Consider the following 20,125-nt stretch of genomic DNA (forward strand, 5'->3'; position numbering starts at 1 on the left):
GATGTGGCAGTTATGGTATCACATCTCCGGTGTGTAACAAGGCCTGCTATAGTTTCACATTTTTAGCCTGTGACAGGGCATGCTATAGTTTCACATTTCTACTCTGTGGTGGGGCCTGCTATAATTTCACATTTCCACCCTGTAATGGGGCCTGGCATGGTAACAAGATAAGCCCAAAGTTCATATTCATATAATCCACTTTATATCCACACATCAATTTCTTTTTATTTCCGACTGTAGACTAACTACGGCTATGTTTTCCACCTGTGACGGGGCAATCAATATAACATGGTTAGTCTAAAGCACCACATCTATTACTCTGATTATACAAGTGTAAATTATGCTCACATATACACCCATCATACTATCAAGCACAAGCATACATGATCAAAATATGATTTAATACTAAAACTATCATAAAACTATTCTTGTTCTTACTTATCTGAGTCATTAGCATATCATATATATATATATATATATATATATATATATATATATATATATATATGTACAAAAATATTTATCTCATGTAGGTCAGTGTATAAGAATTTTTATCTGTTTGCCAACAACCCAGACAAACTAATCAGTTGCCCGCACTGCATTTTACAAATTAGGGTGCGCAGAACCCTGCTTAAAATCCTCTTGCCCAAAAGATTGTTTTTCTATAGAACCAAATTAACATCAAAAATTATTCGATATATCCAACAACCTAAAACTCTCTACTGATCGACCAAAAGGTCTACCATCATGTAGCAACCCATGACTACCTAGCAACCCTTTCAACCAAGGATTTTCTCGGATCAAGTTAAAGAGAGAAAATACCAATAGAAAGAGAAAGAAACTAGAGTATAAGATCTTGTTAAGCTTTATTCTGCTCGGATAATTGTAGCCCCGTACAAAATCATAACTGACTGTGAAAATGGATTCATATAGGAAGATATACGAAACTAGCTAGATGATAATGCCCAATTGTTTGAATCAGTTAATACAGCATAATTCAGTCTATCTGATCAAGAAACATATATCCAAGCAAGGCAATAGATTAAGGGTTATCAATTATGGATCCAATGGTGGTTGGCAATAGTCGGGTGCAGGACGGATAGGGTCGACTAGGTAGCAACGTCCGACGATCCAAGTTGGTCCGCTCTGGCCAATCCAACTTGTCAAATCGTGAAACAAGAATCAGACCACGGTACAAGTAACACAACAGAGATTCATAATGATAGAGTCCAGTAGTACTCAGCAATGGTCGGAATAAAGTTAGCGTAATGGATAGTCGTAACGACACTTGACCAGGACCCTCTACTGGGGTCAATCAGGTAGTAACATCTGGGTGCTCGAATTGATCGGATCCAATTAGTCTAACAAGTTAACTCAAGAGACAGGCTATAGTATAGATAGTTCAATAAAGATTGATGATGATAAAATTCAAACCTTCTTAATAAGTGCTGTGGTAGAGGGCTGGCATGCCGCCCAACGACTATGAACCTGAGCCCTTTACCAAAGCCAACCAAAAGTCACTGAAAGACATCCTTACTAGGTCCAACAATCCTAAATATAGACAATCTAGGTAGAGAGAGAAAAAGAGAGAAGAGAAGAAATAAGAAGAGAGAGAAACTTTCTTCCCTCTCTTCACGAGCGACTGCCCCTTCCTCTTTTCCTTCTCGCATATCCAAGGGGGGGTGGCGGCCGTGGTAGCCCACCCCCACTGAACAAGGGCCACAGCGGCCGTAGCCCTAGCCAACCGAAACAGGGCACGCCTATTTTAGCCATTTTTGGGCAATTCACTGGCTCCAATCACAGCGAACAAGAATGAAAACTTCAGAGAAGAAAGAGAAAGAGGAGGAGCCTTACCTCGGTCCAGCAAGGCGCTCCAGGGGCTCTCCGGCAACGAATCGACAAAGAAGGATCCGGAAGAGAGCTCGGATTATGTAGTGATTTTTCTCCTAATCTTTGATGGGTCTCAAGGAGGAGGATGAGGTTTTAAATAGGTGAGATCCGGTCTTCGGTTTGCCTTAAAATTTCTGGTATTCTGCTCGATTGCAATCGAGATCGGGAGGAAGAAGACTCCTTCTTCTCCAATTTTTCCTCACGTGCCACGCATGGGAGGCATCGCGGGTCGTGGGCCTAGCCACTTCGGGCTGGCGCACGGATGGGTTGGTGAGCTAAGGCAGCTCGGGTCGGGCTTGGCTACTCCAGGCCAGTCCACAAATCCAAAAATCTGGATTATTACAGCAACATCTTGGAGCCTAAAAAATAAAAAGTTATTTTTTAAAAAGGAATAACCTCCGAACTATATCTCCCAGCATTGTCTGCATTACATGCCTAACGTGCCTCAGGCTAATAAACGACCCAACACTAAACCAAGCAACACACTTGGTCAATGCATCAAACATACGACTTACATGCTCTATCACGACATGAACCATCAATGTGATCAGTTCATCCTCCTCCAGACAGTAAACCGCCATTTCGATGGTTAGTTGCTGAAATCCCAATCAAAATTTTCTTTTATTCGAAGCTGCAACAATATCCATGAATGACCGACCAAAATTTAACAACAATAAAATATGCAATTACTACGCATATCGATTTGTCATCCATCAGTGCACCAAAATTTGAATTCTAGATCCATAGTTTGAATTTTTTTGTAAAAAAAGAAGAAGAAAATCTTGGAGCACTCAATACTTGTCCCATCAAGAAAAAGAACCATGCCATCTCCCTCTAATGTGGTTGAGACGATCATGATTTTTGGCCGAAGATTTGATAGCTCATATTTTTTAATGTTCCGTGTGGTAATTTCTCAAATGCGCTTCGCTAGAAAGTTTATAGAGCTGGACAATCGATCCATTTATCAAAAACTCGGCCGAATCCAGAGCTTGGATGGTCAATTTTTCCTGCGGCACTATTGATCCAGAAGCTATGGTCATCCGGAGGAGTCACCTAAAGCTGGCTGGATTGGCCCCTGCAACCTCTTTGTCCGCCTGATGACATACGCACCGCTTGCGGACTTCGCTGTTCCGTTTCCAAAACGACAGCGACAGAAGACCATTGACTTTGAATCGACTGCCCCTCTCCCGTCTCCGACTGCTACCAAAAACCTATGACGAAAGCCATTAAGAAGTTAAAATATCTTTTTTGCTTAAGAACAAAATCATCTCCTCATCTGCAAGCTGCGGATCTCCCCCAACCAACCAAGAAACCCAAAAAAGAATGAGAAGAGACGGTGCCCACCCCCTTCTTCCCCTCCTCCTCCTCCTGTTTCTCGCCCTAATACTCCCGTCATCTCACGCCCAATCGGGATCCTCCCGCCCGGGAACCGACAACTACAATTGCGCAGCCGAGAAGTCCGTCTACCCATGCCGCGGCTTCACCTGCATAGCCAACCGGTCGGTGTATCCGTGCCGCGCCTACGCCCTGTACCGCGCTAGCGGCGGGGACGACCTGGCCTCGGTCAGCGACCTCTTCGGCGTGAGCACCCTATCGATCGCCCGGGCCAGCAACATCACCGACAACTCCACCGCCGTCCTCAGCTCCGGCCAGCCCCTTCTCGTCCCCCTCATCTGCTCCTGCGTCGACAACCACTCATACGCCCTCGTCGATTACCAGATCAAAGGCGGCGACACCTTCTACATCCTCTCCACCACCAACTTCCAGAACCTCACAGGCTACCAGGCCGTCGAACTCGTCAACCCCACCCTCGTCCCCACCAACCTCTCCATCGGCGTCATCACCGTCTTCCCCATCTTCTGCCAGTGCCCCAATAACACCAATACCCTCATCAACGACAACAGCAGCACCACCGTCAGTATCGTCAGCTACGTCTTCCAGCCCTCCGATTCCTACTCCTCCATCGCATCAAATTTCGGGACCACCGTCCAGTCTCTGATCTCGCTCAACGGCGCGGAGACAGCCGTCGAGGCTTTCTCTGTGATTCTAATTCCCGTTTCCAAGTTCCCTCCCCCGCTGCTGCTATCGAACTCGTCCTCCCCTTCGCCTTCGCCTTCGCCCCCACCACCACCATCCTCCACCGTCGTCGAGAAGAGGGATAGGACGGGAGTCATCGTGGGGTTAGCAGTCGGCATGGGACTCTTCGCAATCTTGCTCGCGTTGGTCTTGGTGCTGTTTTTAGGGGAAAGAAAGAAGAGGAGGAGAGAAGCGAGAAAGAGAAAGGGGGATGTTGGGTGGAATAATAAGGGAAGTGGGGAGAGGAGGTTTGCGAGGAGTGGGTCGGATGTGAAGCTGATGACGGACATCTCGGAGTTGCTGGACAAGTACAAGCTTTACCAGATCGAGGAGCTGCGCCGGGCCACGTCTGATTTCGATTATAGCTGTCTGATCCAGGGAACGGTGTACAAGGGGACGATCGATGGGGAGGTGTTCGCCATCAAGAAGATGAAGTGGAACGCCTGCGAAGAGCTCAAGATCTTGCAGAAGGTACTTAGATATTCTTTTATTTAGACCTGATTTTCAAGTATATTCACAGTTAGTTTAATTAATAGGTACTCTCAGTAATCACTTTTGTATCTATCTACTTCTCGGTAGGAAAAGGTCTTGGATTCAAATTGGACCGAGTTAACACGCCAATTCCCATCATCCGTCACCTACTAGACTTTTTGGTAGTTTTTTTTTTTTTTTTTTTACTATAATAGATGGCTCATACAATCCTAATATGAATACATTTCAAAAGGTCAAAATGTAAGCTTTCTTTCACCAGTTTAGAGAACCCTCCCCTACTCGGTCCACAACAATATTGGGTAGCTTGTTTTAGAAGACAAAAAATATCTGCTCTTTCTAGTAGGCCTCCCAAATCATCAGCTCGTTTCTCTACCTTTGCTGGAGTTGATACGGCAGGCATATGATGAAATCCATAGTTACTTTGGAATCTAATCAAACATAGTCAATTAAGTATGATCGATGATGACTTCAGCCATTTTGATTTTTCTTTGTTTGCTTGTTTTAGATTGATTTTTTTTTTAATTAGTTTATGCTTGCTTGTTAAGGTGTCCTCAGTCGAGTACTCAATTAGAAAGTAAGCATTTGTGTGAGTCTCTAAACATTAATTGTGTTAGCTAAGCAACTATATTTGTCTCTTACATATAATTTCCCTCGCACGACTTATTGCTGTCCACGCTTCCGCCTAACTTTTCATCCTACAATTAACATAGTCATCTCTTTACTGGCTCAGTGCATGACAAGTCATCTTCCATTCATTGACAAATGTGTCTTTGGCTTTAATCCACATCTGATATTATATCTGTACAGTCTTGATGCCCATAGTCAGCCAAGAGTCCTGCAGAATAAAGTTTAGCCTATGGGCTCCTTCCTGCCATTTTACAAATAAATTATTCAAAAAGATCGAGAGACGATTACAATTATTCCAACTAGACACTGAAGCATTGGCTTAATGCAGTTGGTTCCGAGCACCGTCTTTCTAGATGCACTACGTTTGGAACTTTTAGCACCCTTGAACAGCCTATTAAAATCAATCCACTGACCCAAATATACAAAAGCTAATCACGGGCTATGATGATGCCCATTGAAAATGATGTTAAGTAGCGGAATCATTACAAAAGGTGAAATGAATGCCCCAAGCGAACAAGGCCTGACTTGGTCAGCCTTCGATTTCCTTCATCACCGGTCACGGATGGAAGTGTAATAAAATATTATTGACAATCAGGTGAACCACACCAACCTGGTGAAGCTGGAAGGCTTTTGCATCGACCCGGAGGATGGCACCTGCTACCTGGTGTACGAGTACGTGGCGAACGGCTCCCTCCACTCGTGGCTCCACGACGCCGCCCCCACCCGCCGGCTCGACTGGCGCTCCCGCCTCCGCATCGCCCTCGACCTCGCCCACGGCCTCCAGTACATCCACGAGCACACCTGGCCCCGCGTCGTCCACAAAGACATCAAGAGCAGCAATGTGCTGTTGGACTCAAAGCTCCACGCCAAGATCGCCAACTTCGGCCTCGCCAAGACCGGCATCAACGCGGTCACCACCCACATCGTCGGCACCCAGGGCTACATCGCCCCCGAGTACCTCGCCGACGGGCTGGTCACCACCAAGATGGACGTGTTCGCCTACGGGGTGGTGCTGTTGGAGCTGATCTCGGGGAAGGAGGCGGTAAGCGAGGAGGGGGAGGCCCTGTGGGTGGAGGCGGAGGTGGTGTTCCAGAGGACGGAGGCGAATGTGATCGCCTGGATGGATCCGGTGTTGAGGGAGCAGTCCTGCCCCATCGACACTGTGGTGACCGTGCTGAACGTGGCCAAGGCGTGCCTGCAGCGGGATCCGTCTAAGCGGCCGACCATGGTGGACGTGGCCTATACCCTGTCCAAGGCCGACGAGCAGTTCTCGGATTACTCCGGGGATGGACTCTCGGTTGGGAGCGAAGATGTCTCGGTCCTGGCGAGGTGAAGCGACCCCGACTGGGGTGGGCGCTCCCTTCCTGCACCTGCTTGCCACTCCCGAGGGCAAAATAAACTAATTGGTACCTACTTAGTGCTTGTTATAATGGTTATGCTGAGTCCCGAGGGGTCAGCTCCTTTTTATGTTTCTAGTCTTATGTTGGTTTTCGAGAAAAATAAAAGGGGACCCTGCCATCATGCAAGAATGATTTCCAGTGCAATCTCCTGTATGAGATTTTCCAAGGATATTATAAAAATCTTGTCTTTATTTAAGGAAAATACAATTTCCATCTTATCCTGTTGGTGTTATGATACGACTTCCTTTCATATATGTTAATGTTTTCAATTTTGTAAAGAAAAACGCTAATCTTCGGCCTTATTTATAAAGCGGACCAAAAATTCTGATATAACTTTCTTTATTCTCAACGGATACAATTAACTACAGTGTAAGGTAATGCAAGTCTTTTGAATAAATTGTTCTTATCCTTTGCTGTCTATTAATCAATTGTACCGTAACACAACTGACGGCTATGTGGTTGCTTTTTGGTAGAAAAAAATAAATATGTTCTTATTCTAATGGATGATTTTTGGTTATTGAAGCATGTTTTTGATTATTCCAACAAACCAAATGGGATAAAATGGCTAGCATGTCTCGTGTCAGGAAACCTCAGGAGCAGCCATTGAAAGAAAGGTGCTAACCAGCGAGCTCGTTGAGTCCCCATAAGCGGTCTCTGTTGGGTTGGATTTTGAAACTTGGATTTTGAAAGAAAGCATAACCTGGATGAGATGGAAATTTGAAAGCATAACGAAGGATCCTCATCATGGTCATGTACAAGGAACAGAGGTAGCTGCAGATATTATGATGGAACCAACAGAATAACCTTGTGATCGTCATGATGGAGACAATTTAAAACTAATTAAAATGTCATAAGGAAAAACCCCTACAACATGAAGAATTTGGGAAATGAACCTCCATCTTTATTCTTAAAACACAGTTGCTTGTGAATCAATTAGAAGAACACAAGCGTAAGGGAATTGGTCTCACGACTGGGGCAAAGTTAGTGTTTTGCAAGCATAACAGATGAATCTCATACCAAAAAATTCACATAGCTGATATGTACCTTTTCCAGTGCATCTGTCAGTAAATATTGTATACTGCCTACTTTAGGAGCTCTCATGGAATCCGGTGCGTCATACTGCCTACAGTAGGGAACTAAAGAAATGTTCGATGAAAAATTAAGCATCAATCATATAGCCTCTTGGGAAATGCAATGCAACCCCACCATCTGATTGATGAAGTGCTACTTCATGAATAGACACAGATCTCACCAATTCCACCACACTAGTGAGGCATATGAACAGATTAGGGAGTGGCATAGCATGTTTCTTGAAACTTATTTTTGCGAGCTTGCTATATCTCCAAACTGTTCCTTGATAATTTATTTCTCAAACCCACCCTTTCGGAAGGGATCATGTGCAGGTCTCAATGAGGGAGGACCACCAACAGGTGATGTTTCTTTTTTCCTTTCTCTTTTTTTTTTTTTTTTAAGCAGCATTCATATAGTTCTCACATGAGTACAGCCTGCCAAATCAAAAAAAAATATATAATATAGAAGATGGGATATATATCCGATCCTAATCCAAATCAATCTGCCTGAATGCCAAGCCACAAAGGAGGCGACCCAGTCTACTGTATTGTTTGCCTTCCGATAAACATGTGCTACCTAAAAGAAGCCTGTCTTCCTGATCAAACTGTGGACCTCGCGAAGCAACGGGTGCCTGTCTCCATGCGGATCCACTCCTCGTATCCAGTCAACTACCGCGATAGAATCCTCTTCTAAAAATATCATGTCGACTTCAAAAACCCTTCTTGCATAGGATATGCTCTCTCAGGCGGCCTACAACTCCACCTTAATGACGGCCCGACCGGTGGTGCATCGCTTTCCAGCTATAATCAGCTTACCCAGATGATCTCTAATTACAAAGTCTATCCGGTGCGTTTCTTTTTGAAGCAGAAAAAAGTTTAATATGTCTGCTCCAGCTGAGAGATTCCCATGCTGGCATTTTCGTGAACTTCTCTATGGAGGAAAACATTTTCGTAAACTCGCACCATCAAATCGATGGACCAGTCCTCCTGCACTGCCGGATCGGTCAGAGGGCACCGGAAGCCCAGAGTCCCCACAGTCCTCACGTTTCATGAGGCTTTCTGATCACGCGAAAGCATGGTATTCCCGGCCAGGATCGGTACCATCTTCCCACAGAAAAATACGGTTTTTTATAAGGCTGGACGCGATGCTTTCCTCGGCTCGTTTCCAAGCGGAGGGCAACGAACAAAAGCGAAAGAGGAAAAAGGTCGCGCTCCCACGCTTATCCTCGCGTCGGGCCGCTGAACAATGCCGGCACCGTTTTCCTAAGAAAAGAAGGGCAGATCACGGGGACAGATTAACATGGGGCTTCAAAGCTTTTTGTTTTTTCGTTTATTTTTTTAAGGCCAGTCTAGCGGCAATCAGCTCGGATTGGATAAATCAAAATTGACCGATCCAAATCCAAATCCATTTGGGTTATGGTGAGGATGGCGAGAACTTTCAGACCAAGCATGTGTTATGTGAAGCTAATGAGGCTGCGGATTGGGTGACTGCTTATATAGCCAGCCACTCCGGTAATTTCCTGTGGGCTAGTGATAGAGAGTTGCCCTTGTCACTTCGAGACATTCTGTTTTTTGATTTTATTGGGTGCATCTGTACTCATCAGGTATAATTAACCTGTTTTAGCAAAAAAAATCCAATTTATTTATTAAATAAATTAAAATTAAGGTCTACATTTGATTTATTTATTAAATAGATTAAATTTGATCTAATTTCTATAATTTATTTATTAAATAGATTATGCCAAATTAAATATGTTAAACAGGTAAAATAAATTTTTAATAAATTAAATAAATTTAATCATGTTAAATAAGTTAAGCGGAAACAGGCTAAGTATATTTTAAATAGGTCACATAGATTTTAAACAGGTTAAATGTATCGGATTATAACCCGACCTAATTATTAAATAAATCAAAATAAGTTAAACAGGTCAAAGGTTTAAATGTAGATCTAACCTATTTAATAAATCGGACTAGACAGGTTAGTCTGTTTACGATCCAAATTCATTTATATCAAATCTAAACTTATTTAATATGGATCGGATTGATGGATCGAATTATAAATTGCCAGGGCCATCGTAAATAAAATAATTAGTTTTGCTCCTTGTAAAGAAAATAATTTTTTTCATGAGGGTGGGGGTGGGGGTAGTTTGGTAACTGGAGAATTGTCTATCAAAAAGTTGAGGTTCGTTGGTAAAAAAGCAGAAGCTAGGGTCACGCAAAAGGGCATGCATGATTTTCTCTCGGCTGAGGATTCTTGGATTCTTCTTTTAGGGACTGTAGGGTGGCAGGAAATGCGAGGGAGCTGGTAGATGAGTTTTTTTTTTTGGGTAGAGTCGGTTAGGACTTAGTGCTGAGTTTCCATTGTCGCGTAGGATTAGTAGGTGTGACTTGCTGCATCACAAGTAAGAAAAACGGGAGGGGGTTTGAAATTTGGGGCATAATCTTTCTTCCAGGTAATGGGATATGTACCTTTTTATTTTTTTTTTGGAGTCATGGAAAGGAAGAGGAGAGGTATATCATGTCTTAAAATGGTGGTGGTATTGGATCAACTACAGTCTAGTTTGGATCGGATTTGAGACCCTGATGACTTTGTATGATAACAGAACTATCAATCTATATATGACTCAGTTAATAAATGAATCCCGAATTTGGACTAGAATGCAATCCGTTTGAACCAGAAGCATAAATCCTGATGTATTTTGCTTGCTAAACGGGCAACACTACCTAATACATGTAACAAATTTAACAAATATGCCAAGTCATGTGCGAGATGATGCCATTAGCATGTCGAATCCTTAGACAATAGGGGCTCGTTTGGTTCGCGGGAAAAGAAAAGAAAAAAATGTAGTTAACCGAAAAGTAAACAGATGCCGCTTATTTGGTTGGAGTTTTCAAAGAAGAGAAACAGAAAAGTTATCTGTTTAAAGACGCAAGGTGACCTTGTTTTCTCAGGATAAGAAGAGGTAGAGGAAATGCTAAAAAACAATCAAATTGAGTCTAATATAGCTTGTTTCATATGGTTAATTGGACCGCAACATGGTTAACTAATTGACTTCTATTAATTTACTAGTTTCACTTCTTATTAACTTGTTAAATAAAATATTGTATAAGGCCTTGTTGGGTTTCAAAATAAATAGGAGAACTTCCCATATTTTACTGAATAACTTTTTGGCACAGACGAACATGCCTATTTTCCACTTATACTAGGCGATACCCTTTCATTTATGTCCAAATAAGCATATCCATCGAATTAGCCAAAACTTACTTCGCCCAATTATCCTTTTAATTACTCTTTGACCATTACCCGCTTCCTAATTATATAAACAATGCATGGGCAATTTTATTCTTATGATAGAATCTAAATTATTAAAAAGATTTTTTTATTTTTTAAAAAAGCTAATGTCTAAAAAAGTAATTTTTACATATTTGATTGATCATAGAAAAATGATACATTATAGAATTACTTATGTTTGGTTGAGCATTTATTTTCTTAAAAAAATATATAAAATATATGCTATATTTTAAATAAAGAAAAAAATTTATTCTATTTTATATAAAAGCTTAAGAGGATTTTGAGAAAAAAAATTATCATAATTCTTTTTTTCTTTTTTTTTGCTAATACGGGTGAATCATACCTGATGGGTACGGATACACCCAATAAAATCAAAGAATTTATCTTAATTCTTAGCTGGTAAAAAATAATTTCAATTTTCGATATGTTTTTTTTCATAAAATATTGTTTTAATTTAAAAACTTTTTTTTCTTTTTTTCTTTTTTTGAAAATTTTAACTAAACATGAGGTATTTAGTCGACCTTTTTTTTTTTCGTGCGAGTCAAAGGACTTCTAAGTGAATCTAATTTCTACAGCTTTAATGCCATGTTCTGATATCTTTGTTCCCTGTTTTCTTGCATCAACCTGACCATCAAAGGTCCTAATCTACGGTCCAGCAAAAAAAGTCCTAATCTACGACTAATATGCCGTTTTCTCCCAGGAGAAAAAGCACAAACGCACGCAAAGGATCTTCCCATGAGTCAAATCTTCAACGCCTTCACGTCTTCCCGCTCTTGTTGGATAGCGTCGTCGGACGATGAAAGCTGAGAGAGGAGAGACGACGAAAGCTCGTCTTAAGCTCATTCTCTCCCAGGCAAACATCTTAAACAATACAACCGACAACCAAATGCATACGAAATATATATGGCAGTAATAGGACCGGACAAGTATATCAAACATGCCATGTCAAGGAAGTCGAAATCATCGGCAGGGAGTCCTTGAGATTTGACCCCGCCACACCCCTTATGCTTCGAACCCCACCCTCTCCCCACTGTCCGTTTTTGATCATTTCCAGGCCCATCTCGTGCTCACCGTCGAACTCCACCGGCGTTCTGGCAAGCTGACAAGATCCAGAATAAACTACACTGCATAAAAGAGAGAGAAAGATCAATGTACCCCAAACAAAGGAAAAAAAAAAAGGCTCGTCTCGCTACAGCTGCAACCTCCTTGCATTCATTGCTTCCTCTCTTCGTATACGCTCACTGTTCGAGTCACCTCACGATCCCAGCCTCAGCAGCTGTCTTCATCGAAACAATCGCCATACTCCAATCTATCAGTACAAGAGTAAATTAATGGAATCGTGCAGCTTTTAGTTTTAGTGTTGCGGCTCCCCCAAGGCAAGCCCCATTTGCCTTCGCTCTCGTCAAAAGACGACAACCGCGGCGGGGGGAGGAGTTAACAAAGTCCCCGCGCGCCCCGCCTTGGATGGCAGCGTCCGCCCACCTCAAAACCCAGTCTCATCCCCACCCCTCGAGATCCAAGCGTCACAAGCGCCGCGAGACCACCATCTCCACCTCCCCCTCCCCACACGTCGTCTCGTCCGACGGCGGCGCCTGGTGCTGCGCCGCCTCCTCCAAGCCCCACCACCACCGCCCTCCCTCCCCTGCCTCCTCCGCCTCCCCTCCCGACCCCCGCCGCCCTCCTCCACCTTCGCCGCCGCCGCCGGAGCCGGAGCCGGAGCCGGAGCCCGCTTTCGCCGAGGAGCCCTCCCCTTTGACTTCCCTCCATTCGCAGTCGCCGGCCCGGGTCTCCCCAGGCTGGGCCTCACCGGGCGCCGCCATGGACGCTGCCCCAGGCGCCGCCGCGTTCCCGGCCTACCCCCTGTATCCCTCGAGCTACAACAAGTTCAACTCTGCCCTCAACGCGGGGCTCCTCAACCCCATGTCCCCCCCGCCCCGCTCAAGCCCCACCCTCTTTGACATGATGACCAACGAGCAGGACTACCAACCCCGCGCCCTGCCGCCTCCCCCTCCCCCTCCCCCTCCGCCCGCGGGCCGCGCCGCGCCCGTCCAGGTCCAGGACCAGCGGCTCCTGCTCCAGGAGCGGATCGCAGATGTTCTGGGCAGCTGTAGCCCTGGGAATCAGTTCAATGACCCGGACTCCAGCGACGTCCGGCTCACCCTAAGCTCCAAGGATGGCCTCAGCGTCTCCCTCAACGTCCATCGCCACATCCTGGTTGCCCACAGCCAATTCTTCGCTGCCAAGCTCTCCGACCGTTGGTCCCGCCAGCAGCGCTCGCTCCCCCACCTCGTCGAGATCTCCGACTGCGACGACGTCGAGGTCTACATCGAGACTCTCTGCCTCATGTACTGCAAGGACCTCCGCCGCCGCCTCATGAAGGAGGACGTCTCCAAGGTCCTCGGCATCCTAAAGGTCCCGCCTTTAATCCTCTAATCCTAGCCCCCTTCTTAGAATCAGGGCATTGCGCAATGGCTCTCTCTAATCATAAAAATGTCTCCTTCTTCTGTTCGTTGTGAGTAGGTCTCGGCGGCAATCGTGTTCGACGCCGGGGTTTTGTCTTGCCTGGAGTACCTGGAGGCCGCTCCCTGGGCCGAGGACGAGGAGGAGAAGGTGGCCTCGCTCCTCTCCCAGCTCCAACTCGGGAGCTCGGGCGCAGGGGAGGTCCTCAAAAGAGTCTCCATGGAAGTAGGGCCCTCGTCGGCGAGCGAAGCCAACAGCAACGGTGGCCAGGAGATCCTGGTCCGGCTTCTCCAGGTGGTCTTGGAGGGCAAGGACGAGAAGGCACGGCGGGAGATGAAGGGCCTCGTATCCAAAATGCTCCGGGAGAACAGCGCCTCCTACGGCAGGCGCGGCGGCTGCGCCTCCGGCGGGGACCTCAGCAAGGAGTCCCTCTACTCCGCCTGCGACGGTTGTCTCCGCCTCCTTCGCCACCACTTCCTCCGCGCTGCCGCCGCCGACCTGTCGGAGGCCGCCCAAATAGCACGCCAGGCCGACAACCTCCACTGGATCCTTGACATCCTCATCGACCGCCAGATCGCCGACGAGTTCCTCCGGACCTGGGCGGCCCAGGCGGAGCTCTCGGTGGTGCATTCCAAAGTCCCGGCAATCCACCGTTACGAGGTGAGCCGGGTCACCGCCCGGCTCTTTGTTGGGGTGGGCAAGGGCCAGATTTTGGTCTCCAAGGAGGCGAGGTGCATGCTCTTAAGGATTTGGCTTGAGCCTTTCTACGAGGACTTTGGGTGGATGAGGAGAGCCTGCAAGGGGCTCGACCGCCACTTGATCGAGGACGGGCTGGCCAATACCATTCTGACGTTGCCACTGGCAATGCAGCAGGAGATCTTTCTGGCCTGGTTCGAGCGGTTCCTGAATTCTGGCGATGAGTGCCCTAACATCCAGAGGGGGTTCGAGGTGTGGTGGCGGAGGGCTTTCTGGCGGCGGAATGGGGAGCCCGAGCAGCCGCCGCAGCTCAGGATCGCCGCCGTCTGTGAGAATTCCTCCTGACCAGCAGCCTCGTTGCCATCTGGTTTGCTCTTAGTTTATTCTCTTCTTACTCTTTTTTTTTTTAACTCTCTTCCGATTCTATTTCTGCTTGGATTTTGTATGATAAGATCTCTTCAGCAGTCCATCTTCTTCTTCCTTCCTAAACCACCTCCTGTGTAGGCTATGGTGTTTAGCTTGATTTGGGCCTCGTTTTGAGTGGAAGTTTAGAGGGGATGTGAGTTTGGACTGCCCCCTTAATTCTGGTGAAAAATTCTCATTAAACTTTTCTCTATCAATTGGCACTTTATAGAATTAGAGTCAGCATGACTAGAATGGCAGTTATTCCTTTCGGGAAAAAAAATAGAATGGTAGTCGGTTGAATTAGGTAATAGAGTAGGATTGGACTAGCAAGTGTTCAAATCTAGATAACAATTAGGATTCCTTCCATTATACTCGTCTAAAAATGTGAAATATTCAATCCAAATTGTTCGCATGTGGATTTGTGAGGTCACCTTATCATTGTGAATTAAGAAGAATGCTTTCTTATACTATCGAATGGTTTTCCAAATTTCTTTATACAGCATGGCTTGCTTTCCAGTTGGATGGCCTCATGCATGGAGAGCAAATTGAGTGACCATCTTTGTTTATAATTGCTGGCTGCATGTGCATTGCGAATGTGATTGCCTTTGGATTCAGACTTGCCCTACGCTCTGTTTTTCGAGGCTAAGTAAATTTCCATTAGTGATCAGCTAATCTGACCGAAGCTGCATTTTTTAGTATAGCAGTGGAATTTTTAATCATGAGGCCTTTTTTTATTTCAGTATCGTGGATCTTAGCCATAAATATATATGAGAACCACACGTGTCCTACACTTCGTCCAACTATGCCTTAATGGCGAGAAATAAGATGAGTGCATCTTCCAAAAACAAGAGCCTGAGCTGGCACCTTCATCTAATGTGGATTCTCGTCCCTGGCCATGTTTACCATTAATGCATGAAACAATAGAACAGCCATCATCACATTGCTTTATTTATCTAATATAAATGCATTCAATCCAAAGTCATGCTGCCCATACGTCCGCTTTAAAATCTAGGCGGTGGACATAACTCTTGGAATCCCACCTGTCGGTGGTTTTGACATGATGCCAATAAATTTGGAGCGAACATTGTGTCATGCTTCTTTTTTTTTTTTTTTTTTTTTGGTCAAAACGGCAAAATGTGTCATGCTTCTTTCAATTGCCAGGTGGGGTACATGTGTTGGATTCATGGACAGTTATTATGTAGGCATGTAGCTTTTGTTTTCCATCACCATTACATCAACTAGTTTCGTAAGAGTTAAAATGTCTTAAACCCTTTCTTTGGACAGGACTCCTAGGGGGATTGCTATAGGCCTTCTCCGTGCAATGAAAGCTCGCTTGGAAGGCCCAGCAAGTGTTAAAATGTCGGGTTTTTTTTTTTTTTTAATAAAACAGGTTGCATATGAAGCCAAAAAACAGAATATCATGGAGCACTTGAGGCAACTTTTCATCTCTACCCCACAAAGTACTGTCAGCATGGCTGGCCACATAGACGGCCATTCAATCTACAGCCCCATTAACTTCTCTAAATACATGTATGGCTCGAAATGGCTCGAAATGTCTGTTTTTATTATAAACCAAAAGGCGCACAATAAGTTTGCAGGGCTTTTCTTAAAAAACATGTAGACTCTGCTTTCATTGTGCTGGATTTTGTTTCTAGGTGTGGTGAGATATAATCAAGTACGCTGCAAGATCAAGGGATGCTTGACTCTTGGTGAAAGATTGACGAGCTCAAGTGTATGAATTCTCTAGGGGATTTCTTACTTAAAAGTTAATTTCTGGCTTACCAAATAAGTTTATTGAAGGAACTGATCTAAGCATCTCTCTCTCTCTCTCTCTCTTATATACAAATGCCAAGTGTGTATCGATTTTGGGTGCAATTAATCCCCTAAAGAAATCTCATTTGTTTTTTTGAGGGGGAATAGGAGCCTCATTTATCACGTTCCATATCAAAAGGCCCATAGATGCCCGGGTTCATACCAGTACCAGACTCAGCACGCTGTTTTTGATTTGAACTGTACTAACCTTCGCAAACTGATCGAACTGAACTGCTCTCACTGGGCTGGGCAAGTGCGAAGGCCAGAACAAGCATGCAGTACCTTACCCAGATTGCAAATATGCACACTCCATGGGGTTTCCCACTATAGAATGGGCCAATATGACAAAAGAAATGCATAACTAGGGAACTAAAACGATGATATTTTTTAGCTCTTGAGCGCAAAGCAGCCTCTGAAATCAAATCATATTTGCACATTTCCCACTCATTTCTCATGAGTCATGCGTGCACTTGAAACTACTGAAAAGATCTGCAACTATAGCCGAACTCGGGTGGTTATGTTTGATAGGTCTGTCGATATAACTTCATACTGTAAGGGAGTAATCCAAGTGTATGTTATGGTTCGGCAATGGGGATTGTCATCTGCATGAAGGATGTAAAATATAGGATTTATTGCTTTCTTCTACATAGATTTGCTCAAATGACTTTAGCGTTCTCTGCTTCCGAATGATCAACCCAAGAGCAGAAAAACATGATTTAGAAGTATTGACCTCTGTGGTCTTTTAGCTTAAATCTAGTCAGTAAATCCAAATTGCACAACCAGGGCTGAAAATGGGCTACGGCAGGCCCATGGCCTATCAGGTTGATGCAGTTTTGGGTCAGAATTTGGGCTAGGCCTAAGATCATTCGGCTTGGGCTTGAGCTCAAAAAAAAAATCCTGAAAAATTATAAAATGGGATGGGCGGATGCTTGGCCCAGATTGGGCCCGCCAAAAACACCAGAGAGCGGCTTCTAGCTCGAAGGTCCGGACCCCGGCCCGAACCTTGAGTAAATTGATCAAAACTCTTCATGGGCAAACGGGCCAATTCGTGAATGGCCTAGCCTTTTGGCCCAAATGAGCTTTTCCAGATCAGGCGATATTGGGCTGTGACAAGAAATTCCGGGCCTAAGGCCAGCCTGAAGCCCCAATATTTTGGGGCCGGGCTCGGGCTAGGATTTGAAAACAAATTTCCAGCCTAAGGCCAACCCAAGCCCAAAATTTTGCGGGGCGGGCTTGGGCAGGCGTCTGATCGCTTCCGGCGATCAACCCCTTAAGCATTTCTTTCAATGAGCACATACATAGGCCCTGTTTGGGGGAGCTTTTGGAGGGCCAGAAAGCACTATCTGGCCCTCCAAAAGTACTTTTAGATGAAAAACTGTGTTTGGTAAATTTTTTAAAAAGCTGTTTCAGCTTTTGCGGGAAGCTGAAAACAGCTTTTGGGAGGAAGCTCTAATTTGGAGCTTTTGGGAGGAAGCTGTTTCAGCTTTTTCGGAAAGCTATATTTTTGACCAAAATACCCCCATTTAAAAAAAAATCCTCCCCCAAAACCGTCTCACCGCCTGTTCCTCTCCCCTCCTGTTCCTCTCCCAACCCACCTGCCCCCCGCCCGCACACCCCCCCCCCACCCGCCTGTTCCTCTCCCAACCCACCCGCACCCCCCTCCCCCCTGCACCACCGCCACCGCCGCTGCTGTGCCTCCCTCTCCCCCGCGCCGCTGCAGTGCCTCCCTCTCCCCCGCCGCCGCATCCCCTCCCTCTCCCCCGCCGCTGCAGTGCCGCACCCCCTCCCTCTCCCCCGCCACCGCACCCCCTCCCTCTCCCCCGCCGCCGTAGTGCCGCACCCCCTCCGGCGCCGTCGACCATCGAGACTGCCGCCGGCCACGTCCCGGCCCCCTCCCGCGGCCGCCGCGGCCTGGCCCCCTTCCGGTGCTGCCGGCCGCGCGGGAGGAGAAGAACGGAGAAGGGGGCAGAGGAAGGAAGGAGAAGAAGAGAAGAAAAAAGAAAAGGAAAAAAAAGAAGAAAAGGAAAAAAAAAAAGAAGAAAAGAAAATAAAATAAATGAAAAGAAAAGAAAAGAATAAATAAATAAATAAATAAATAAATAAATATTTATATAAATGAATGAATGAATGAATAAATAAATAAGATAATAAATAAATACATTTCAATGGATAAAATAATAAATAAATAAATGCATAAATAAAAATATATATACGAATGAACGTATAAATAAATAAATAAAAAGAAAAATAATGAGTGAGTGGCAAATAATCTGATCCTTATGATATTGATAAGTATAGTAAATTTGTCGCCATTGCAAATAGTTAAATAAAGAGATAATCTATTAAACAGATAAATGGTTATTTATTATTGTATTATACTATAAATATATTATTATATTACATTATATCATAATACATTAATATGTAATGTTAAATAATTTAATATTATGTTATATTATGAGAAATTAATTTATACTAATAATATATTATTTTATACCTTTATTATTGTATTATACTATACATATTATATTATATTACCTTATATCATAATACATTAATATGTTATTTTAAATAATTTAATATTATGTTATATTATGAGAAATTAATTAATACTAATAATTATAATATTTTATATCTTTATTATTGTATTATACTATAAATATAATATATATTACATTATATCATAATAAATTAATATGTTATGTTAAATAATTTAATATTATGTTATATAATAGAAAATTAATTTACTTAATAATTATATTACCATTATGCTATGCTATGCTATGCAATATCATATTACTATATTATAATAATAATATTTTATATTACAGTAATATAATACTATATCGTATATTATGTATTAATATATGTTATGTTTTATCATGCTCTATTGTATAATACTATGCAATGTCCTTTATGGTAATTTTGTCATATAAAAGTACTTTCTCAGTTTGTTTACCAAACATATGTTAAAGTGCCACAGCATTTTAAAAATATAGTTATCAAACAACAAACAGCTTTTTATAATAGCTCTACTTCAGACAGCTCTACTTCCAACAGCTCTACTTCCAACAGCTCTACTGCCAACAGCTCCCCCAAACAGGGCCATAGTCTCCCATCCCGATGAAGGCCTGGTCATGGAGGGGTCTCATGGAGGGGTCTGCTTGGAGTTAGCAAGGATTTACTCTTTAAGGGGGGCAGTGAATTGACGGCAATCACTTGATTTCAGGAAGAGTTTCTCATCACTGGGGCTGCAAGACAGCTCTAATTTGCACATCCAAAATAGTGGGCAAAGAGCCGAGAGCTCCTCTGGCTGTTGCAGCAGCTGGAGATTTTTACTTTATTCTTCTATTTTTATGGCAGAATAATGAGAATATAACCCATTTCATGGAGCAGGAGAAGAATAACCCATGTCAAGCATTGGGACAACACGTCGCAAGTTCCACTGATTTACTCGCTTTTGAGTGTGCAGGCGGATGAATGCTAGTGTTCGGAGGCTTTGAGATCTATGCGGGGGATGATCCAATGTTGGATTGAAAGGTGAATCCTTTTTTCACATGAAAGATACGTACATAATTATATTATGTCAAATTTGAACTTAGTCCCTTCATCCGGGGTGCCGAGACAGGCTCCAAATTTATACTTCCATTAAACTCTTCATAGGAAGTCAACATTACTAGAAACAAACAAGTTCCATGCACGAGATTTTCAGCTCTCCGCGTTGTATAGCCATGCATCTCTCTCTCTCTCTCTCTCTCTCTCTCTCTCTCTCTCTCTCACATTATTTTGTCACGATGGACCTCCGGCAAAAGTGGCGGAACTTTGTTTGTCTCAATTTAAATGGTTGAGAATATATTTATTAAGAAATGAGCAACTATTATAGGGGCAATCATAATGATGGTATA

The 20,125-nt window shown here is 44.0% G+C and overlaps 2 protein-coding genes across 3 annotated transcripts; both read left to right on the plus strand.

The window, feature by feature from the left end:
- The first annotated feature begins 3,131 nt into the window (after positions 1-3,131).
- On the plus strand, positions 3,132-6,701 carry LOC103699281 (serine/threonine receptor-like kinase NFP). The gene is made up of 2 exons (XM_039120225.1): positions 3,132-4,437; positions 5,681-6,701. The coding sequence occupies exons 1-2, from the start codon at positions 3,214-3,216 to the stop codon at positions 6,416-6,418; spliced, it is 1,962 nt and encodes a 653-aa protein (XP_038976153.1). The 5' UTR covers positions 3,132-3,213; the 3' UTR covers positions 6,419-6,701.
- A 5,056-nt stretch (positions 6,702-11,757) lies between these two features.
- Positions 11,758-15,912, plus strand: LOC120107067 (BTB/POZ domain-containing protein At1g63850-like). 2 transcript variants are annotated; one of them, XM_039120222.1, is made up of 3 exons: positions 11,758-13,259; positions 13,368-14,370; positions 15,693-15,912. In XM_039120222.1, the coding sequence occupies exons 1-2, from the start codon at positions 12,312-12,314 to the stop codon at positions 14,346-14,348; spliced, it is 1,929 nt and encodes a 642-aa protein (XP_038976150.1). In that variant the 5' UTR covers positions 11,758-12,311; the 3' UTR covers positions 14,349-14,370; positions 15,693-15,912. The 2 variants fall into 2 exon arrangements, with proteins under 2 accessions (XP_038976150.1, XP_038976149.1); XM_039120221.1 differs by lacking the exon at positions 15,693-15,912 and having other exon boundaries at positions 11,759-13,259; positions 13,368-14,679.
- The last annotated feature ends 4,213 nt before the right edge of the window (positions 15,913-20,125 follow it).

Source organism: Phoenix dactylifera, unplaced genomic scaffold (genome assembly GCF_009389715.1).
Source record: "Phoenix dactylifera cultivar Barhee BC4 unplaced genomic scaffold, palm_55x_up_171113_PBpolish2nd_filt_p 000750F, whole genome shotgun sequence".
Taxonomy (NCBI): domain Eukaryota; kingdom Viridiplantae; phylum Streptophyta; class Magnoliopsida; order Arecales; family Arecaceae; genus Phoenix; species Phoenix dactylifera.

Bases quoted from the DNA above. Each gene is read 5' to 3' on its own strand.
- LOC103699281 (XM_039120225.1), top strand. From the start codon at position 3,214: ATGAGAAGAGACGGTGCCCACCCCCTTCTTCCCCTCCTCCTCCTCCTG. The intron at 4,438-5,680 runs GTACTTAGATAT...ATTGACAATCAG, and splicing joins AGCTCAAGATCTTGCAGAAG to GTGAACCACACCAACCTGGT.
- LOC120107067 (XM_039120222.1), top strand. From the start codon at position 12,312: ATGGCAGCGTCCGCCCACCTCAAAACCCAGTCTCATCCCCACCCCTCG. The intron at 13,260-13,367 runs GTCCCGCCTTTA...CGTTGTGAGTAG, and splicing joins AGGTCCTCGGCATCCTAAAG to GTCTCGGCGGCAATCGTGTT.